The sequence below is a fragment of the Dendrobates tinctorius genome, unplaced genomic scaffold (assembly GCF_039654945.1).
Source record: "Dendrobates tinctorius isolate UK_male_01 unplaced genomic scaffold, ASM3965494v1 ptg000160l, whole genome shotgun sequence".
Lineage (NCBI taxonomy): Eukaryota > Metazoa > Chordata > Amphibia > Anura > Dendrobatidae > Dendrobates > Dendrobates tinctorius.
In genome coordinates this window covers 14,929,842-14,946,302 of record NW_027361827.1, presented here as the reverse complement: position 1 = coordinate 14,946,302, position 16,461 = coordinate 14,929,842, and the positions used below count along the sequence as shown (strand labels likewise).

The 16,461-nt window shown below is 40.6% G+C and overlaps 1 protein-coding gene across 1 annotated transcript in view; it reads left to right on the top strand.

Moving 5' to 3' along the window:
* Positions 1–15,738, top strand: part of LOC141052431 (uncharacterized) — a 60,246-nt gene extending 44,508 nt beyond the window's left edge. Inside the window, exons 4-6 of the mRNA XM_073549661.1 lie at positions 12,158–12,284; positions 12,804–12,912; positions 15,299–15,738. Of these exons, the coding sequence (XP_073405762.1) occupies positions 12,158–12,284; positions 12,804–12,912; positions 15,299–15,643 (581 nt within the window). The 3' untranslated portion in view covers positions 15,644–15,738. The remainder of the gene's footprint in view (positions 1–12,157; positions 12,285–12,803; positions 12,913–15,298) is intronic.
* The last annotated feature ends 723 nt before the right edge of the window (positions 15,739–16,461 follow it).

Genomic DNA, 16,461 nt, shown 5'->3' with positions numbered 1-16,461 from the left:
GGAGGGGGCGGGGCTTAGCGGCGCCGTGCGCTGCAAGAATTAAACGCTAGTGTAAAACTAGCCTTAGTTAGGGAAAAATAATAAAATTAAAAGAATTTTGTATTTATTTCCATTTTCCCATTAGGGCTAGAGTTAGGGCTGAGATTAGGGTTAGGGGTGTGTTGGGGTTAGGGTTGGAGTTATAATTGGGGGGTTTCCACTGTTTGGGCATATCAGGTGCTCTCCAAATGCAACATGGCATCTGATCTCCATTCCAGCCAATTCTGCGTTGAAAAAGTCAAATGGTGCTCCTTCCCTTCCAAGCTCTGCCATGCGCCCAAACAGTGTTTTACCCCCATATATGGGGTATCGGCCTACTCAGGACAAATTGCCAAACAACTTTTGGGGTCCAATTTCTCCTGTTACCCGTAGGAAAATAAAAAATTGGGGGCAAAAATATCATTTTTTGTGGAATAAAAATGATTTTTTTATTTTCACACCCGGTCGTTATAAACTTCTTTGAAGCACTGGGGGGGTTCAAAGTTCTCACCACACATCTAGATAAGTTCCTTAGGGGGTCTAGTTTCCAAAATGGTGTCATTTGTGGGGGGTTTTCACTGTTTTGGTACATCAGGGGCTCTCCAATCACGACATGGTGTCCGATCTCAATTCCAGCCAAAAACGTCAGATGGCGCTGCTTCCCTTCTGAGCTCTGCCATGCGCCCAAATAGTCGTTTACACACATATATGGGGTATCAGCGTACTCAGGACAAATTGCACAATAACTTTTAGGGTCCTGTTACCCTTGGGAAAATAAAAATTGGGGGTGAAGAGATTTTTGTGGAAAAAAATGATTTTTTTAATTGTACGGCTGTACGTTATAAACTTCTTACCCTTGGTAAAATAAAAAAATGAACCTGAAGTATTTTTTTTGTGAAAAAAAAGTTGTGTTCATTTTTTTTTTTTTTTTTAAATATTCAAAAAAATTCCTGTGACGCACCTGAAGGGTTAATAAATGTCTTGAATGTGGAGCACCTTAGGGTGTGCAGTTTTTAGAATTGTCACTTTTTGGTATTTTCTATCATATAGACCCCTCAGAGTGACTTCAAATGTGATGTGGTCCGTAAAAATAAAATATTGTTGCAAAAATGAGAAATCGCTGGTTAACTTTTAACCCTTATAACTTCCTAACAACAAAAAATTTTGGTTCCAAAATTGTGCTGATGTAAAGTAAACACGTGGGAAATGTTGTTTATTAAGTTTTTTGTGTGCCATATCTCTGTGATTTAAGGGCATAAAAATTCAAAGTTGGAAAATTGTGAAATTTTAAAAATTTTCGCCAAATTTCCATTTTTTTCACAAATGCAAGTTATTTGAATAAAATTTTACCACTAACATGAAGTACAATATGTCACGAGAAAACAATGTCAGAATCACCGGGATCCATGGAAGCGTTTCAGAGTTATTACCTCATAATGGGTCAGTGGTCAGAATTGTAAAAATTGGCCCGGGAGTTAACGTGCAGACCACCCTTGGTAGTGAAGGGGTTAACCCTTATAACTTACGGTACTAAGAAAAAAATTTTGGTTCCAAAATTGTGCTGATGTAAAGCAGACGTGCGAAATGTTATTTATTAACTATTTTTGTGACTATCTCTCTGATTTAAGGGCATAAAAATTAAAAGTCTGAAAATTGCAAAATGTTACAAATTTTGGCCATATTTGTGTTTTTTTCATAAATAAACGTAAGTCATATCGAAGAAATTTTACAACTAACATGAAGTAAAATATGTCACGAAAAAACTCATAATCAGTGGGATCCGTTGAAGCGTTCCAGAGTTAATACCTCATAAAGGGACAGTGGTCAGAATTGTAAACATTGGCCTGGTCATTAAGCTGCAAATTGGCTCTGTCACTAAGGGGTTAAAAGTCACAAAAGTTACTCGCAACTCGGGGTTGTGCCAGGATTTTGCGACTTTTGGTGGTTTCACAGCCTTTTCCCCCAGATCCATCAAATTGGGTGGAATGGGGATGCGGCAAGGGTGTTACGCCACAACTTGTTTACTTCGTGACGAGCTGTAACGTTCCCTACTCCAGAAATCTGTGGCGGACAGAGGTTCACACTGTTCGTCGGATGCTTCAGATTCATGAAGAGGCGTTCAACTTTTCATAAATCAGGAGCATATGACTCCAGCACGCCCCCTCATCAAGGCCGGCATGAACAACTCTGGTCTTGATGAATCTGGCCCCCAAAATTTTGAATAAATAGAATATTGTCACACTGAATGCTTTTCCTCCAATCACCAGGGCATTTTGGTCTGCTAACTCGTTTAATAGCTTTATCCCTAAAGGAACCACTAGTCCCATGGTTTTCATTGCTAAAATGCTATGAAGCTCCAGACAGGCTTGTGCATTCCAGTTTAGGGATGTGAGCAAGATGTTTGTTGGTTATCACTTTCATTCTACACGTCGTTCATCCTATGTATTGAAGGCTACATTGTGAACACGCCAATAAATAAACTATGTTGTATTACAACTTATGAATATCTTCATAGTTTTGATACAATTTTTATTAGTGGCATTAATAGATTTTCGTTTTTATGAATGTTCAAATCTTACAACTATGAAAGACACACGTATACAGACCCCTGCAATCTAATCACGTCTCAGAATAACCTTTTATAAGAAGCGAATATAGAGGAAAATTGTCTAATTTATGGCTGTCAGAATATGGCAACACAAAAAAAACTAATGTATTTGTTGTACAAAATTATAAAAATTGGTCAACACTATAAAATAATATAAAAAAAAAAAAGCTATGGCTCCTAGAATTAAACAATACAAAATGGGGAAAAAAAAAAACTTGGCATGGAGAACAAAACTGGCTGTTAATGCCAAGGGGTTAAAATACAGGAGGTGGTAATATAGCTTGTGGGTATGCTGCTGGTAGTTTGTCTTTAGGACAGGTGTGCACAACTTGCAGTGTAGAACCACATGTGGCCAATAATGACCACCTGTGTGGCATCCATTGGTATACAGTGGCTTGTGAAAGTATTCACCCTTTTGGCTTTTTACCTCTTTTGTTACATTACAACATGTTTAAATGTTTTTGTACTCCGATTTGTATGTGATGCATCAGCACTAAATAGTCTAAATTGGTGAAGTAAGACAAATATATGCATAAATTAAATTTATGGAATAAAGTAAATAAAAATTGTCATGTGCATAAATATTCACCCCTTTTACAATGAAGCCCCTAAAAGTTTCTGGTGCAAGCAATTGCCCTATATACTCGTATATAAGCAGAAATTTTCAGCACATTTTTTTTGTGCTGAAAGGCCCCCATTGGCCTATACACGAGTCATTGTCCAGAAAGCCGGCGGAGAAGAGGAAGCAGCGGCAGAAGGCTGCGGTTGTAACTGTGCTGCTGCTAAAGAGAAATGAATATTCATTTCTCTTATAGCAGTGGCAGCTGCCGGTTTCAAGAAGACATCATACTCTGCCTCCTCGCGCTGTCGCTGCATCTCCGTTGTTCCTGGCACTGGCAGCTCTTCCTATGCTGAGTGATCCGTCCATTCCACCGCTCATTATTGTAATGAATATGCACTGCTCTCCACTCCCATAGGCATGGAGCGCATATTCATTACCTTAATGAGCAGTGCCACATGATCGGTCAGCACAGGAAGCGCTGCTGGAAGCCGGAACAAGGTGCTTCGCCTGTGATGGCACGCTGGACGAGGGTGAGTAGGAAGTTTTTTTTTTTTTTTTGTTTGTTTTTGAAGCATGTATAAAAATCCCATCTCCACTATCCATCCTGTGACGCCTCCAGCTTCCTTGCGTTGACGCACATGTGGCACGTCTTTCCAAACCGCAGCATGTCAATTTCTGTAGCGGAGACCCTCTGTCTCCACTGTGTGGAGACACAGTGACTCCACTGTCACTCTCATTAGATGCGGTAAAACCACATTATCTTCTTAATACACATGTGACTAAGGAACGCAGCTTACTATGCATGTGTATTAATTTTAATAATGTCGTACCTTGTTTCATCCGGAAGTCTGCGTACACTGTAGTTCTTGCGATGAGCTGAGCTGATCGCGAGAACTGCCGTGCTTGTGAGCTCCGGGAACCAAGTTATCTCCGGTCATCATCTTCAAGCTCCGCTGTGTCTGGATGTCAGGCTGAGTGCTGGTATAATGCCACCGTTCAGTCAAAGGCATCCAGATGTAGCAGACCTGGACTCATCGTGGGACAGTATGTATATCTTCTTGGTGGACAGGTAAAGATATTGTTGCTTTTTTATTTTGATTCTCTTCCAGGAGACGAGGGCATCGGTGGAATAGGTGATGCAGTAGGTATGGTTTAATTAAGATCTGTTAAAGGAGTCTGTGTCATTATTTCAATTAAAGGACTTTATTCTGGCTGTCTTTATTTACCATGTAATTATAGGTTTAGTAATGGATAGGTGTCTTATAGACACTTCTCCATTGCTAAGCCGTGGGCTTTTTGTCCCCTCACAATACAAAGGTGACATCAACCCCACAAATATTACCCCACTTGCCACTGCTACAGTGCAAGTGGAAAGAGCCAGGTAAAGTGCCACAATTAACACAATTAACATCTTCGGATGTACCTATTGTGGGGTGGCTGCTATTTTTAGGCTGGTGAAAGCCAAAATCCATGGGCCTCGGCAGTCTGAGAATACCAGGCCGCAGCTCTCTGCTTTTTCCTTGGCTGGTTAACAAAAATAGGGGGGAACCCACCCTATTCTTTTTTTTTTTTTTTTTTTTTTTTTTTTTTTTTTGGGAGGGGATCCCACTATTTTTGCTAACCATCCAAGGTAAGCAGACTGTTGCGGCCTGGTATATAGGCTGGTAAGGTTCATGAATATTGGATCCTTACCAGCCTGAAATACCAGTCCCAGTAGTCTGCTTTACTCTGGCTGGTTAACAAATATAGGGGGACCAACGCTATTTTTTTTTTAATTATTTATTTATTAAAAATGTCCTCCACTTTGTGTCATGTACTTCTGGCTGTGTCACAAGATTCACTGTTTAAATTAGCACACATGCATAGTAAGCTGCGTTCCTGCACTTAATACTCATGTGACTAGGAAGATAATGCAGTTTTACCGCATCTAATGAAAATGTATGGGTAATTTACGCAGCGGAGACTTAGTGTCTCCCTCCACTACATAAATAGACATGATGCGGTCTGGAAAGACATGCCGCATGTCTGTGTCAAACAGGAAATCGCTTTTTCTTCCTTCCCAGAAGCCAACTTTCAATTAGCTTTATTTCAAATGACAAAAAAAGTAATAAAAAAAGCACGAGGAAAAAACGTATCAAAAACTCATGTAAGGCTACTTTCAGACTTGCATTAGGAGGCGCAGGGCTGCCGCTAAGCTCCGCCCACGGCCGCGCCTCCGGTCAGCTCAGCTGCTCCTCTGGGCGCATGACACTGCATGCGACCGGCGTGCCTTATAATTAGTGTTGGGTACGCTGGCTGTGTGCTGGTATGTTTTTGCCGGCGTATGCGCCCTTTTTGCGCTGCGCCGAGTGCACAAAAATGCAACACGATGCGTTTGGCGCACGTCGGCGCAGCGCAAAAAGGGAAACTACATGTGAGCATATACAGTACTGAGAAGAGCACTGACACACGGATCAGGATCAGGCACACGCAAGTACCAACTAGGTGTTCTGTAGATATCTCTGAATGCCTCACATGTCCAGGACACTGGGAACAGTTTAGCACTACAGAAAGGAGTTTATAAATTGGTCTACATTCATACATCCATGTCTAGTTTCATTTCCAACTAGCAATCTGTATTGCCTCTGTTTCACATTCATTTTTCTCTTATCTGTTTTTAGAAACTGAAGGAGAGAGCATGTACTTTTTTTTTTTTAATCCATTGACTCTTAATAATGGATGAGTGATAACAGTATGGCCTGATTCATCAAAGCTTTTAGGCCTGAAATTCTGCTGTGAAAAGCATTGCAAAGTCACCAAATTTTCACTAATAAATGTTGCAATTTTTGCTATTTTCACACGAATTCCACCCAGCTCATCCAAAGTGGGCTGAGCTAGTTTTGAGCAGCATGAATTAGATGACCATTTTCCTTTTGATATCTAAAGAAAAAAATTGTAACTTTTTTTATGGTCTCCTTTTGGGACTTGAACATGCAATTAATGTTGCAGTATATAAGAAATATTTAGTTTTCTATGAAGTTCAATCTTTGCAGGCCCCCCCAGCTGTCATGATACCCATCAGCACTCTGTGATCACATCATGGAAGGGGGTTGCCAGGGTCAATGGGCGCATGAAACTGCTTGCGTCCCTCAGACCATGTGCTTTGAATGATGCAGTCTGACAGGGACGGCAGCAATCGAAGCTCAGAGTGCTGCTGTTATAGGCAGATGCAACTGTGTTACACAACCCGCATATGCTAAGTATTGAACGGTTTCAGCTCCTGAGCCCGCGTCATAGTCCCGAACCTGACATATAAATCCTCATCAAAAAGTTTGGGAATAATAGTGCTGATTAGGGAATACACCTAAGGCGGTCCAGTGGTTATGGCCTAAGTTAAACTGTTAATATGTATATTAACAGTATATTTATGTATAAAACCGCATAATATCGGTAGAATCCATCAGAAAGAAGGCAACAATGCTTACCTGCCCAGGCCTCCAGACAAATGCACTATCAGGATGCAGCAGACCCATCTAGTTAAGATGCCATGAACACTCACAAGCGTGAGGACCCTTGATGCGGATTGCGAGCTTGCATATCTTGGCAATATATCGACTAATACATCAAATATTTTTATATATATTTTCTGCACTTTATTTTTCAGAATGCAGCCAGGCCCATTCAGTCTTGTAAAGTGTGGTGTCTGTTCACATGGGATGCATTTAGGTAGCGCTGGGCAGCCCACCTGATCTAATAGTATGGGTGTCACTAATAGGCTGTTAACCTGGATGCTGTGTATTACCATTGTGTGAACAGCGCTGCATACAAGTCTCTCTTGTGCGGTAACATACTAAGCAACCACCCCCTCCATGGATTGGTAGGCCGTGAGTCGTTGTCTCATCATTCTCTTTGCACCTGTTACCGCCATCTTATCCACGTGGGTCTGCTGCATCCTGTAGTGCATTTGTCTGGAGGCCTGGGCAGGTAAACATCGCTGCATTCTTTCTGCTGGCTTTTGAATTTTTGGAGAATTTCAGTCCACTCTTAGTTGCTTTGCTGTATAATATCGGTAGAGAAAAAGAACATGGTCCAATCAGTACACTTATGTCCACCATATCGTGACGCCTTGGCTTCTTCACTGGTAACATGATGCTGTTATTTAAAGAGTGCCTTTCTTCTGTTTATGGTAATTTTAAAGAAAGATAATCTCTAATTCTATGAAAAGGCGTTCATAACTTTATAGAGATAAATAGGGAATAATGGATTTACCGTGATTTTCAGTGAATTTAAAGAAACCTGTTAAATGTATTGCATACCATCCAAAATCTGCGATGTCCTCCTGGAGCATGAAGCTGGCATACTTGGCTGAGAGACTGCAAATCTTGGGAGATGTCTTGAGTTTTTAGGATTAGTTAAAATGATTTCATAATTACATTGCCAATCTCTAATGACTGCAGTTTAATTTAGTTCTGCTGCATCCCAATAGAACATCTGTGCAACCTTATGAGTAACTCTTCGGCAGTCAGTGCAGGTCTTCCATTAAAAAGGGAATATAAAGATGAGTGGCAATATACTGACAAATACTTTGAATAGGAAAATGAGCCTACTTCCAGACAGAAACATGGTATTAAACTGTTATTGCACTTTGCTTTAAGGTTTTTTACTTTAAATGGCATCTGTACTTTACTGCAACAAACGCTGCTTAAATCAATAGTACAAGCGAGTATAAGTACCGTAACTATGCAATATATCTTATTGCATAAAATTAGAAATTTACTTCATTCTCCACTAATGAGCCACTTCTTATAATATATATTTTGATCAGTACGCGGAGTATGGTATAAAAAGAAAACCATAACCCCAGATATCGCTAGAAGTTCTTTCAATGTTTTATGTACTTGTATTTCTAGCATACTTTAGCAGGGTTCTCTCACACTTTTAATTTTCTTTCCACCATGTCCTGGAAGGTCTTGACTGATCCATGAGTTTCAAACATCTCATTAACATATTGTTCTTTTGAAGCTGTGATGAAAATTTATTTTGTGATAGTGTTGCACCTTTTTAAACTACTATTTCTGGTGTGGTCAGACTATATTGATATAGCCCCCCCCCCCCCCCCAGCCTAAAAATAACAGCCTATCCATTAGTAATCCTATAGTTACATGGTATATAAAAATACAGCCAGAATAAAGTATTTTATTAGAAATAAAACAAAACAAGTTTTCCATTTTTATTTAAAAATGGCAAATGCAGGTGAGTATAACGCCTAGTTTCACAGAATCCCTTGTCTCCTGTAATAAAACCAAATAAAAAACGATATCCCTCACTTCTCTGTCATTCTGTCCCACGCCCGTAGTCCATGTCTGGGCAATGAATAGCTTTCAACCTGGTGGGTGCCAAGATGCGACCGTCCAGGCTGAGAACCACAAGTGAATGAGCTGCTGCGAGCGCGGCATCATTGACAAGTGACCTCATCGTGATTACCGCCGGTTAGTGAGGCGGCATTCCCAGCAGGGCTGAAGCGTGGTGACCTTAGTACTGTGGTAAAAAGTCAGTAATGAGGTCACTGCAGTCCAAGCTCAGTGTCTTCACAGCAAATCACTGGGAGAATGGTGATCTGTTGTGAAGACACAGAGCTTGAACTGCGGTGACCTCATTACTGACTTTTACCCATGGTGCTGAGGTCACCGCAGTTCAGCCCTGCTGGGAATGCAGCCTCACTGAATGGTGGTAACCACAATGATGTCACCACTGGTCAATGATGCTGCACTCACAGCAGCTCATTCACCAGTGGTTTTCAGCTAGGATGGTCACATCTTGGCACCGAGGGCTTTCTGGGGAATTAGGCATTAGGTGAGTATAACTGTGTTTTTATTATTTTTAAATAAAAATGGAAAACTGTGTCTTGTTTTATTTCTAATAAGACTTTATTTTCGCTGTGTCTTTATTAACCATTTAACTATAGGATTAGGAGTCTTATAGACCCCCTATAAAATTCTAATCCATGGGCTTGATGTCACCAGACAATACAAAGGTGACATAAACCCCTCAAATATGAGCCTCACTTGCCACAGCTAGAGGGCAAGTGGGATGAGCCTGGCAAAGCGCCAGATTTGGCACATCTAATAGATCTGCTTATTCTGGGCAGCTGCGGGCTGCTATTTTTATGCTGGGAGGTCTATATCAATAGCCCCTTACCAGCCAGAGAATATCAGCCCCCAGCTGTCAGCTTTAGCAAGGCTGGTAGTCAAAAATGGGGAGGACCCCAAGCCATTTTTTTTTTTTTTTATTAAATTATTAAAAAAAAAAAAACAGCGTGGAGACCCATCTATTCTTGATAACTCTGAACTGGAGTTCGTGGCTGCATGTATTTCTATGCAGCTCAGCGCTCCGGTCCCGAGTGTCGGTGGCAGTGCCAGGTATTCAGGTGTGAGTTTCTCGCAAGTGTGACCCCGTCCTAAGTCTGATTTTGTTTTTGCTCCAATCTTAACAAACAGGACCATTTGTATATATCAAAGCGGTTTTATTAAACCTTTTTTATTTCACCATACGTTTTACGTGGGATGCCAATAATGTTGACCACAACCTATCCCACAGCACCTTGACTTTTTTTTGTAATATTTTCAATTGTTGGCTAAAAATGTCATTTAAATCATTGCAGTTCCTCTGCCCATGTTTCAGAAGGATTCTGTAAGTGTAGTTAGGGTGGGACCTAGAGGTAGAATAGTTACGAGAGGCAGCTGTCTTCCCTGCCTGAGAGTGCAAAATAATTCTCTCTCATGTGGTCCTCTGAAATAGTTGCATATTTCTCATGATAAGCAAGGTAAGGTGAGAAATGTTTCTCAAAATTACTTTTTTTTTTTATCGTGGTACAATTAGGCTTGACCGAAATCCTTTAAAATGAAACATCCATTTTTTTGTTCTCACTAACTAGTGTGCTGCCTATTTTGGTAGAATGGATGGGTAGATTGTTCAGAGGGTTGGGAACCAGAAGTTCTACATTTGTACTGATTTTTTTCCTTTGGATTGGTGCTGCTTCTCTATCTATCTGTCTATCTATCTATCTATCTATCTATCTATCTCATTGTCTCTCTAACCCAGATAGATAAATGTCAACTAAGCTTTTGAGTTCCCTTTTCCTTATGTATGACTTGACAGAAAATGAATAAACATTTGTGGTAATGTGTTAGGACTTCCTCTAAACACACAGTGGTTTTGATTTAATGTCTCCGTACTTCTTCTCCGTTCCAGGATTCCCAGGATGCAGAATTGTAATAGATTCACAGACGCGCACAAAAACCCCCTTTTACATTGCTTTGGAAAAGCGGTGCAGCTTTACATGGCAAAGGGCAATTAGACACAGTCAAATATTGTCCAGGTTAAAGACTATTTATTTTCCCACATCTGTCACAGTGTAATCTATTTTTTCCTTGCCTATTTAAACAATAATTCATTGTTATACTTCGACTGCTTTTTGATATTTAAGAATTAAATTTGCTTTGGTAATGAACTGAGAAGTTAATAATCATTTTGCATTGCAAAAAAAAGGCAATTACAGGCTGTCAAGATGTTTAGTGTCGGAGTTCATCTGAGTACTGCAGATGTCTTAGAGGAACATTTGGTAGGTGAAAGGGTGAATTCTAATTAGAAATAAAAAAAGGGGTTTTGCAACAGCCATTATAGAGTCGTGAAGACAAAGAAAGCGCCCTCCCCTCCCCTGTCCATTTGTCAATTGCATGGTGTATTCACTTGTCATGAATGCAGCTTCTTTAAACCTGCAGTTTTGGCACAGGAAAGAATCTGCTTCCTCTGTGAAATGTATGTGTAAATGGGGATAAAATTCACATGAATTCCCCTCTCTGGTTTCTCATATATGGGCTTCTCTTTGGACATGGCTTCACATTCTTGAAGATACACTATTCAAACTTGCAACCAAATGAAATGGAGAGTGTTTAACTAGTACTACAAGTCTGGAAGGGTGCCAGGTGACCCATTAACATCGGGCAGCTGCCATCAAGATCCAAGTCCTTTACTAATAGAACTTCGGCAGCCAATATTTTAGGGTATGTTTCCACGCTGCGTACTTGCAGCGCTTTGGATGCAGCGGAAACCCCGTTCTGCCCAAAGCGCCGCCCTCTGTTGTTCGAGCAGTGATTCCGGATGTGTTCATTGAACACAAGCGGAATCACTGCATCCTATCCATACACTGGGTTGTTTCTCTTCCGGAGACGGAGCGTCTCCGTAAGATAAATAGACATGCTGCGATCTGGAAAGATGCGCCGCATGTCCGGATACGCAGGGCCGCTGGATGCAGCTCTGCACGCATAGTGGAGACGGGATTTCATAAAATCTCCTCCACTATGCTGTAACATCTGGACGCTGCGGATTGGACGCTGTACGCAGCGTTCAGTCTGCAGCAAATCCAGATGAATTACGCCATGTGGAAACACCCTAAGGGTATGTGCACACAATCCTGCTGCAGGTTGGACTCTGTCTAGTTTTAGATTTGATATAAACAGTGATTTTATCAAAACTACAGCAAGTAGCCTAGTCAGTATCACATCACTGGAACCCTGGGCTCTGTCTCTACATTGTGTTTCTCACAGATTAGTTAATAAAAACTTGGAGAAAGATTCCCTTAAAAGGATTTTACATGGTAATTTCTTGTACTGTTTTATCTTCTAATCCGGTGGACAAGTTTGGAGAAAAAAATTAATATACACAGATTTTTTTTTTTTTTTTTTTTAAAGATCACAAATGGATGGCCTTGCAGGTTATACCAGGTACCAGTAAGGTGACATACATAGTACCTGGCACACTCCGCAATAGGCCATGCTTATGGGTGAAACCCCTTTTTGTAGAGAGTGACACACGTCACAGCATTTGTTGCAGTCGCTTTATCACTAATGTTCCAAAATGAAACTGTTCTTTTTTTTTTTTTGTATAAAAGCTGTAAGTACCATGAAATTCTCTTTCTTTTTTCCCTCCAGATGACCTCACTCAGCATGTTCGGACAAAGCACATAGAAGCTTCAACAGGGAAAACGCCACTGCTCCAACTTTGTGAATTTTGTGGCCAAGCTGTGAAGCATTACAAAAGCCACAAAATATTTTGCAGGTACTGATTAGTAAGTGGAACATATGTAGAATTATTCACCGGCACAGACCAGTGCTTTATTTCAGTAGTAATAGAAGGGATCGTTCAAATGTCAATGTCCAGCTCTTTATAATCTTGGTAACTGAAAAGACTGAAGAAGTCAATAATGTATTTCATAATCTACAAACATGTCATTCTTAATCCCCAGACCCTCTTCTGTACACCAGTCTTCGTTAAATTGTGGATTAAAAGAGTTATCTGCTTTTTTTTTTTTTTTTTTTTAATTGATGCCTTTTTCTTCTAAGCTGCCATGGTGGTATGATTTTTGGCACCCCATCAAACAGTTGTTGAAGGGGCTACAGTTCTCCCACAGGCGCTGCACATGCTGTACTTTTAGTAGCAGTTGTGCTTAGTTTTGCAGGTTTTTCCCATTTTACAAAAAAAAAAAATGTAAATGCATTCTGGCAAAGTTTATATTATACTGCAGAGTTTAAGTGAATTTTAGTAATTTGCTTCATCCTTTGTTAATCTGCTTTACAGTGGAGTGAAGAAATTTAAATGTGACTTCTGTGTGCAGTCATTCCATCGGATATCGGAGTTAAAGCGGCACACTTGGACACATACTGGAGAACTTCCATATCGCTGTAAAGTAAGTTGGCCTAAGGTGCACATACACCTTAAATGGCTGTATAGCTATCTCTCTCAACTCCCCCATATTCTACACACCCTTGTTAATGACATGACAACCCATTAGCACCCCGAGATCATGTGACAGGCGCGCCAGTGTGCGGGATGTATAATGCACTTCCTGGCAGCACGTGCTAAATCCCGCTGTAAGTGATTGATACCAGGATTTAACTGATTAACAGATGCTGTTAAATTCCAATGACATCAGGATTAAACACGCTAACAGGCGCACGCTCATATCCACGCGGCCGTGACCATGGTGCGCCAATGTGTTGTCACGACAGCTGGGGGTCTGCTGACGACTCCGTGCCTGTCATTACAATCCACCTGTGAACGCCGGCCTGTGGAGATCGTAATATCTGCTATGTATAGCACAAGTGATCGGACAGTCGCGGACTTCAAGTTCACTATTAACTCTGTTACCTTGTGGTTTTCCATTGTTGCGCTATTGTTTTTTCCTTACCTTATTCCAAAAGCCATAACTTATTTTTCCTTCCCCATAGCCGTATAAAGGCTTGTTTTTTGTAGGGGCAGTTGAACTTTTGAATGACAACGTTCATTTTATCTTGTGATGCACTGGAAAGTGGGGAACAAATTCTAAGTGTGTTGAAATGGCAAAAAAAAGTGCAATTCAACAATTGTTTTTTGTTTTACAATCTTCACTATATGGTGCAGCTGACCTGGTAATCTGATCAGTATGACTACACAGATACCAAACATGTATAGGTTTAGTGGTGAAAAAAATTCAGAAATTTTAAAGAAGAAATGATTGCGCTTATGTCACCATTTTCTGAGTCTTGGAAAACGGCGAGATTTTTTTTCTCATCATATCGTTCACCAATCAGATTAACTTATTTTATATTCTGATGCTTCTGAATGCAGCGATTCCAAATATGTGTTTTTTTTGTTTTTTTTTTATTGGGCAAAAGAGGGGAGATTTAAATTCTTGTGGGTTTTTTTTAGTTTTTTTTTCTATTTTTACTGACTTCAGTTCACTTAGGAGACTTGAATCTGCGATCACTTGTTCTGTACATAGCAGTGTTCAGTCGGCGCGTGTTGAATCCAGCTGTCAGTGATTGACAGCGGGATTTTACTGGTTGACAGCCGCAGGCTGAGCACCGCTCCACTTGCGGCTGTTAAAGGTACATAATGACCGATTAAATCAGGCGTCATGTGTGAGGAAAGATGTGGGCTCTGTGTGCAAACCCACATCAAAGTCGGGGACACAGCTTCTGATGTAAATATCTCCAAGGTTGTGAAGGGGTTAAATACAGAAATCTAAAAAATAAAAGTTGAAATCACCCTCCTTTTGTCACATTGAAAATAAAACCATTAAAAACAAAATAAAAATACACATTTGGTATAGGTGCGTTCAGGAATATCCGATCTATAAAATTAATTTAATTGGTAAATGACGTAACGGGGGAAAAAAAATTGAAACATCAGAATTACGTTTTTTTGGCCGCTTTAACATTGCAATAAAATGCAATGAGAGGTGATCAAAACATAGTATGTACTCCCAAATAGTATCAGTAAAAATATCAGCTCAGGGCACAAAAAAATGAACCCTCACACAGCCCCGTATCCCAAAAATGAGAACGCTACGGGTCTTGTGAATTGGCGACAAACCCCCCCCGTTTTCCCGGGGAAGTTAAGTTCGGTGGGGTTTATTTCCTTTTTTTATTTATTTATTTATTTTTTAACAAACTTCAGATTATTAAATACGGGACAAGCCATTTAAACATTTACAGACTAACCATTTGCAGATTCACCATTTTATCACATGGATGATGGGAAAACTCTGGCTCCTCGTTTGAGGTGGGGAAAGATCTTGCCCAATGGATGTTTTGCCAATTTGCTGCCTTCTGTGATGCATTAATGAATTAATTTCCCATGCAAAAATTTTTACATCTGTGTTTTCTTTTTCAACCAAGATGGGGTGCAGAGTATACATTAATGAGAAAAAATGAACTTTTTTGAATTTGCCAAATGGCTGCAATGAAACAGAGTGAAACATTTAAAGGGGTCTGAATATTTTCCGTATTCCGTTTTCGATTCCAGTCCAGTGGCCACATAGATAATCCATTGTCATTTCACTGGGCCTACAACAAGAGGCCACTGGGATGTTGGCTTTTAGAAGGAGGTTTGGAGGGCTCTGGACTACCAACATGACTCTTGGACCATTGTTCTATGAATTCTTTTGATCATCCCTACTGTACTGTGGCTGCTGATCAGAGGCCTGTGGGTTTACTCCTACCTGCTGGCATCCCTGACTGTTCCTAATTTGTAGACCTGGCGTGACGTCAATGGTTGTTATATAAAATTTGCTTGCCAATTTGTTATTGCAGATCTGCGGGAAGGGATGCAGACATCCAAGTAACATGAAGAAGCACATTCGTACTGTGCACAAAGCAGATATGCGGGTGCAAATCAATAGAGAACATGCCTCTCCACGATTCTTCAAAAATAGGAGGCCGGCAGCTTTATTTACACCACACGCTCTACCACAGGTCCTACCTTCCAATGACTCTTTACCAGTTCCAGCATCGGCTGGGGATCTCAGCATCCAGACCGACTCCTCAGTATCTCCTGTTTCTCTTTCCTATATCTCCATCTTTGCAGGTGAAGAAACTGCAGCCAATGATTTTACTCTGCGTGAACCACAGGACTCCCAGACAGCAGGTTGTCCGTAACAGCAACCTCAGCACTGTATTTGTCTTGGTGCTACAAAATAAATTTATTTAAGGACATTTTATTAAATAAAATATTACAGGGCATTATCCTATAATTTTGTTTTTTTTGTTTGTTTTTTTTCTATGGTAAAAGGGGCAAGAATCTTGGCAAAGGATATTTCAAGATCTGCTGCTGGCAGCTCCGTCTGCAATTTGCCGACCCATGATGACTGAGAGATGCTCGATACAAGACAAATCTGGAGATGCTGCAGGCCATGGTAGCATGTTTAGGCTACACAGGCTTTTCACAGTAGCATGAGCAACATGCTGCCTTGTTGTTGTTGTTTTGTTGTAAAACTGCTCCTGGGATACTTAGGTGAAATTTTATTTCCATTTCTTCATCGTTATCATGTATAGATCAGTGGTACCCAACCTTTCTGACCTTGAGAGCCACAGTCAGGTTAGAGAGAGGGTCGCGAGCCACATCCAGCTCCCACCCCCCTCAAAGTAGTGTCAACCAAAGCCCCCATTACAGGTATAATGATAACCAATGCGTTTCCACATAAGTCACTCCAAAGCAGTACACTGAGATCCAGGGGTTGTTCCCACCATACCCCAATTCCGTATTCTCCCATCAAGGACTCCCAACACACTGTCGCATTCAGCTTCAAGAACCTCCTCTACCAGGTAGTATCATCCTCCAACGTACCATACCTAAAACATCTCTAAACCCCAAAACATTATATGTGCATCCAGATGTGCTCTTCTGTGCAGGGCTACTCACAAAATTCACCATTTTGAGATGTACTCTTCATACAGTGCCTTGTGAAAGTATTCGG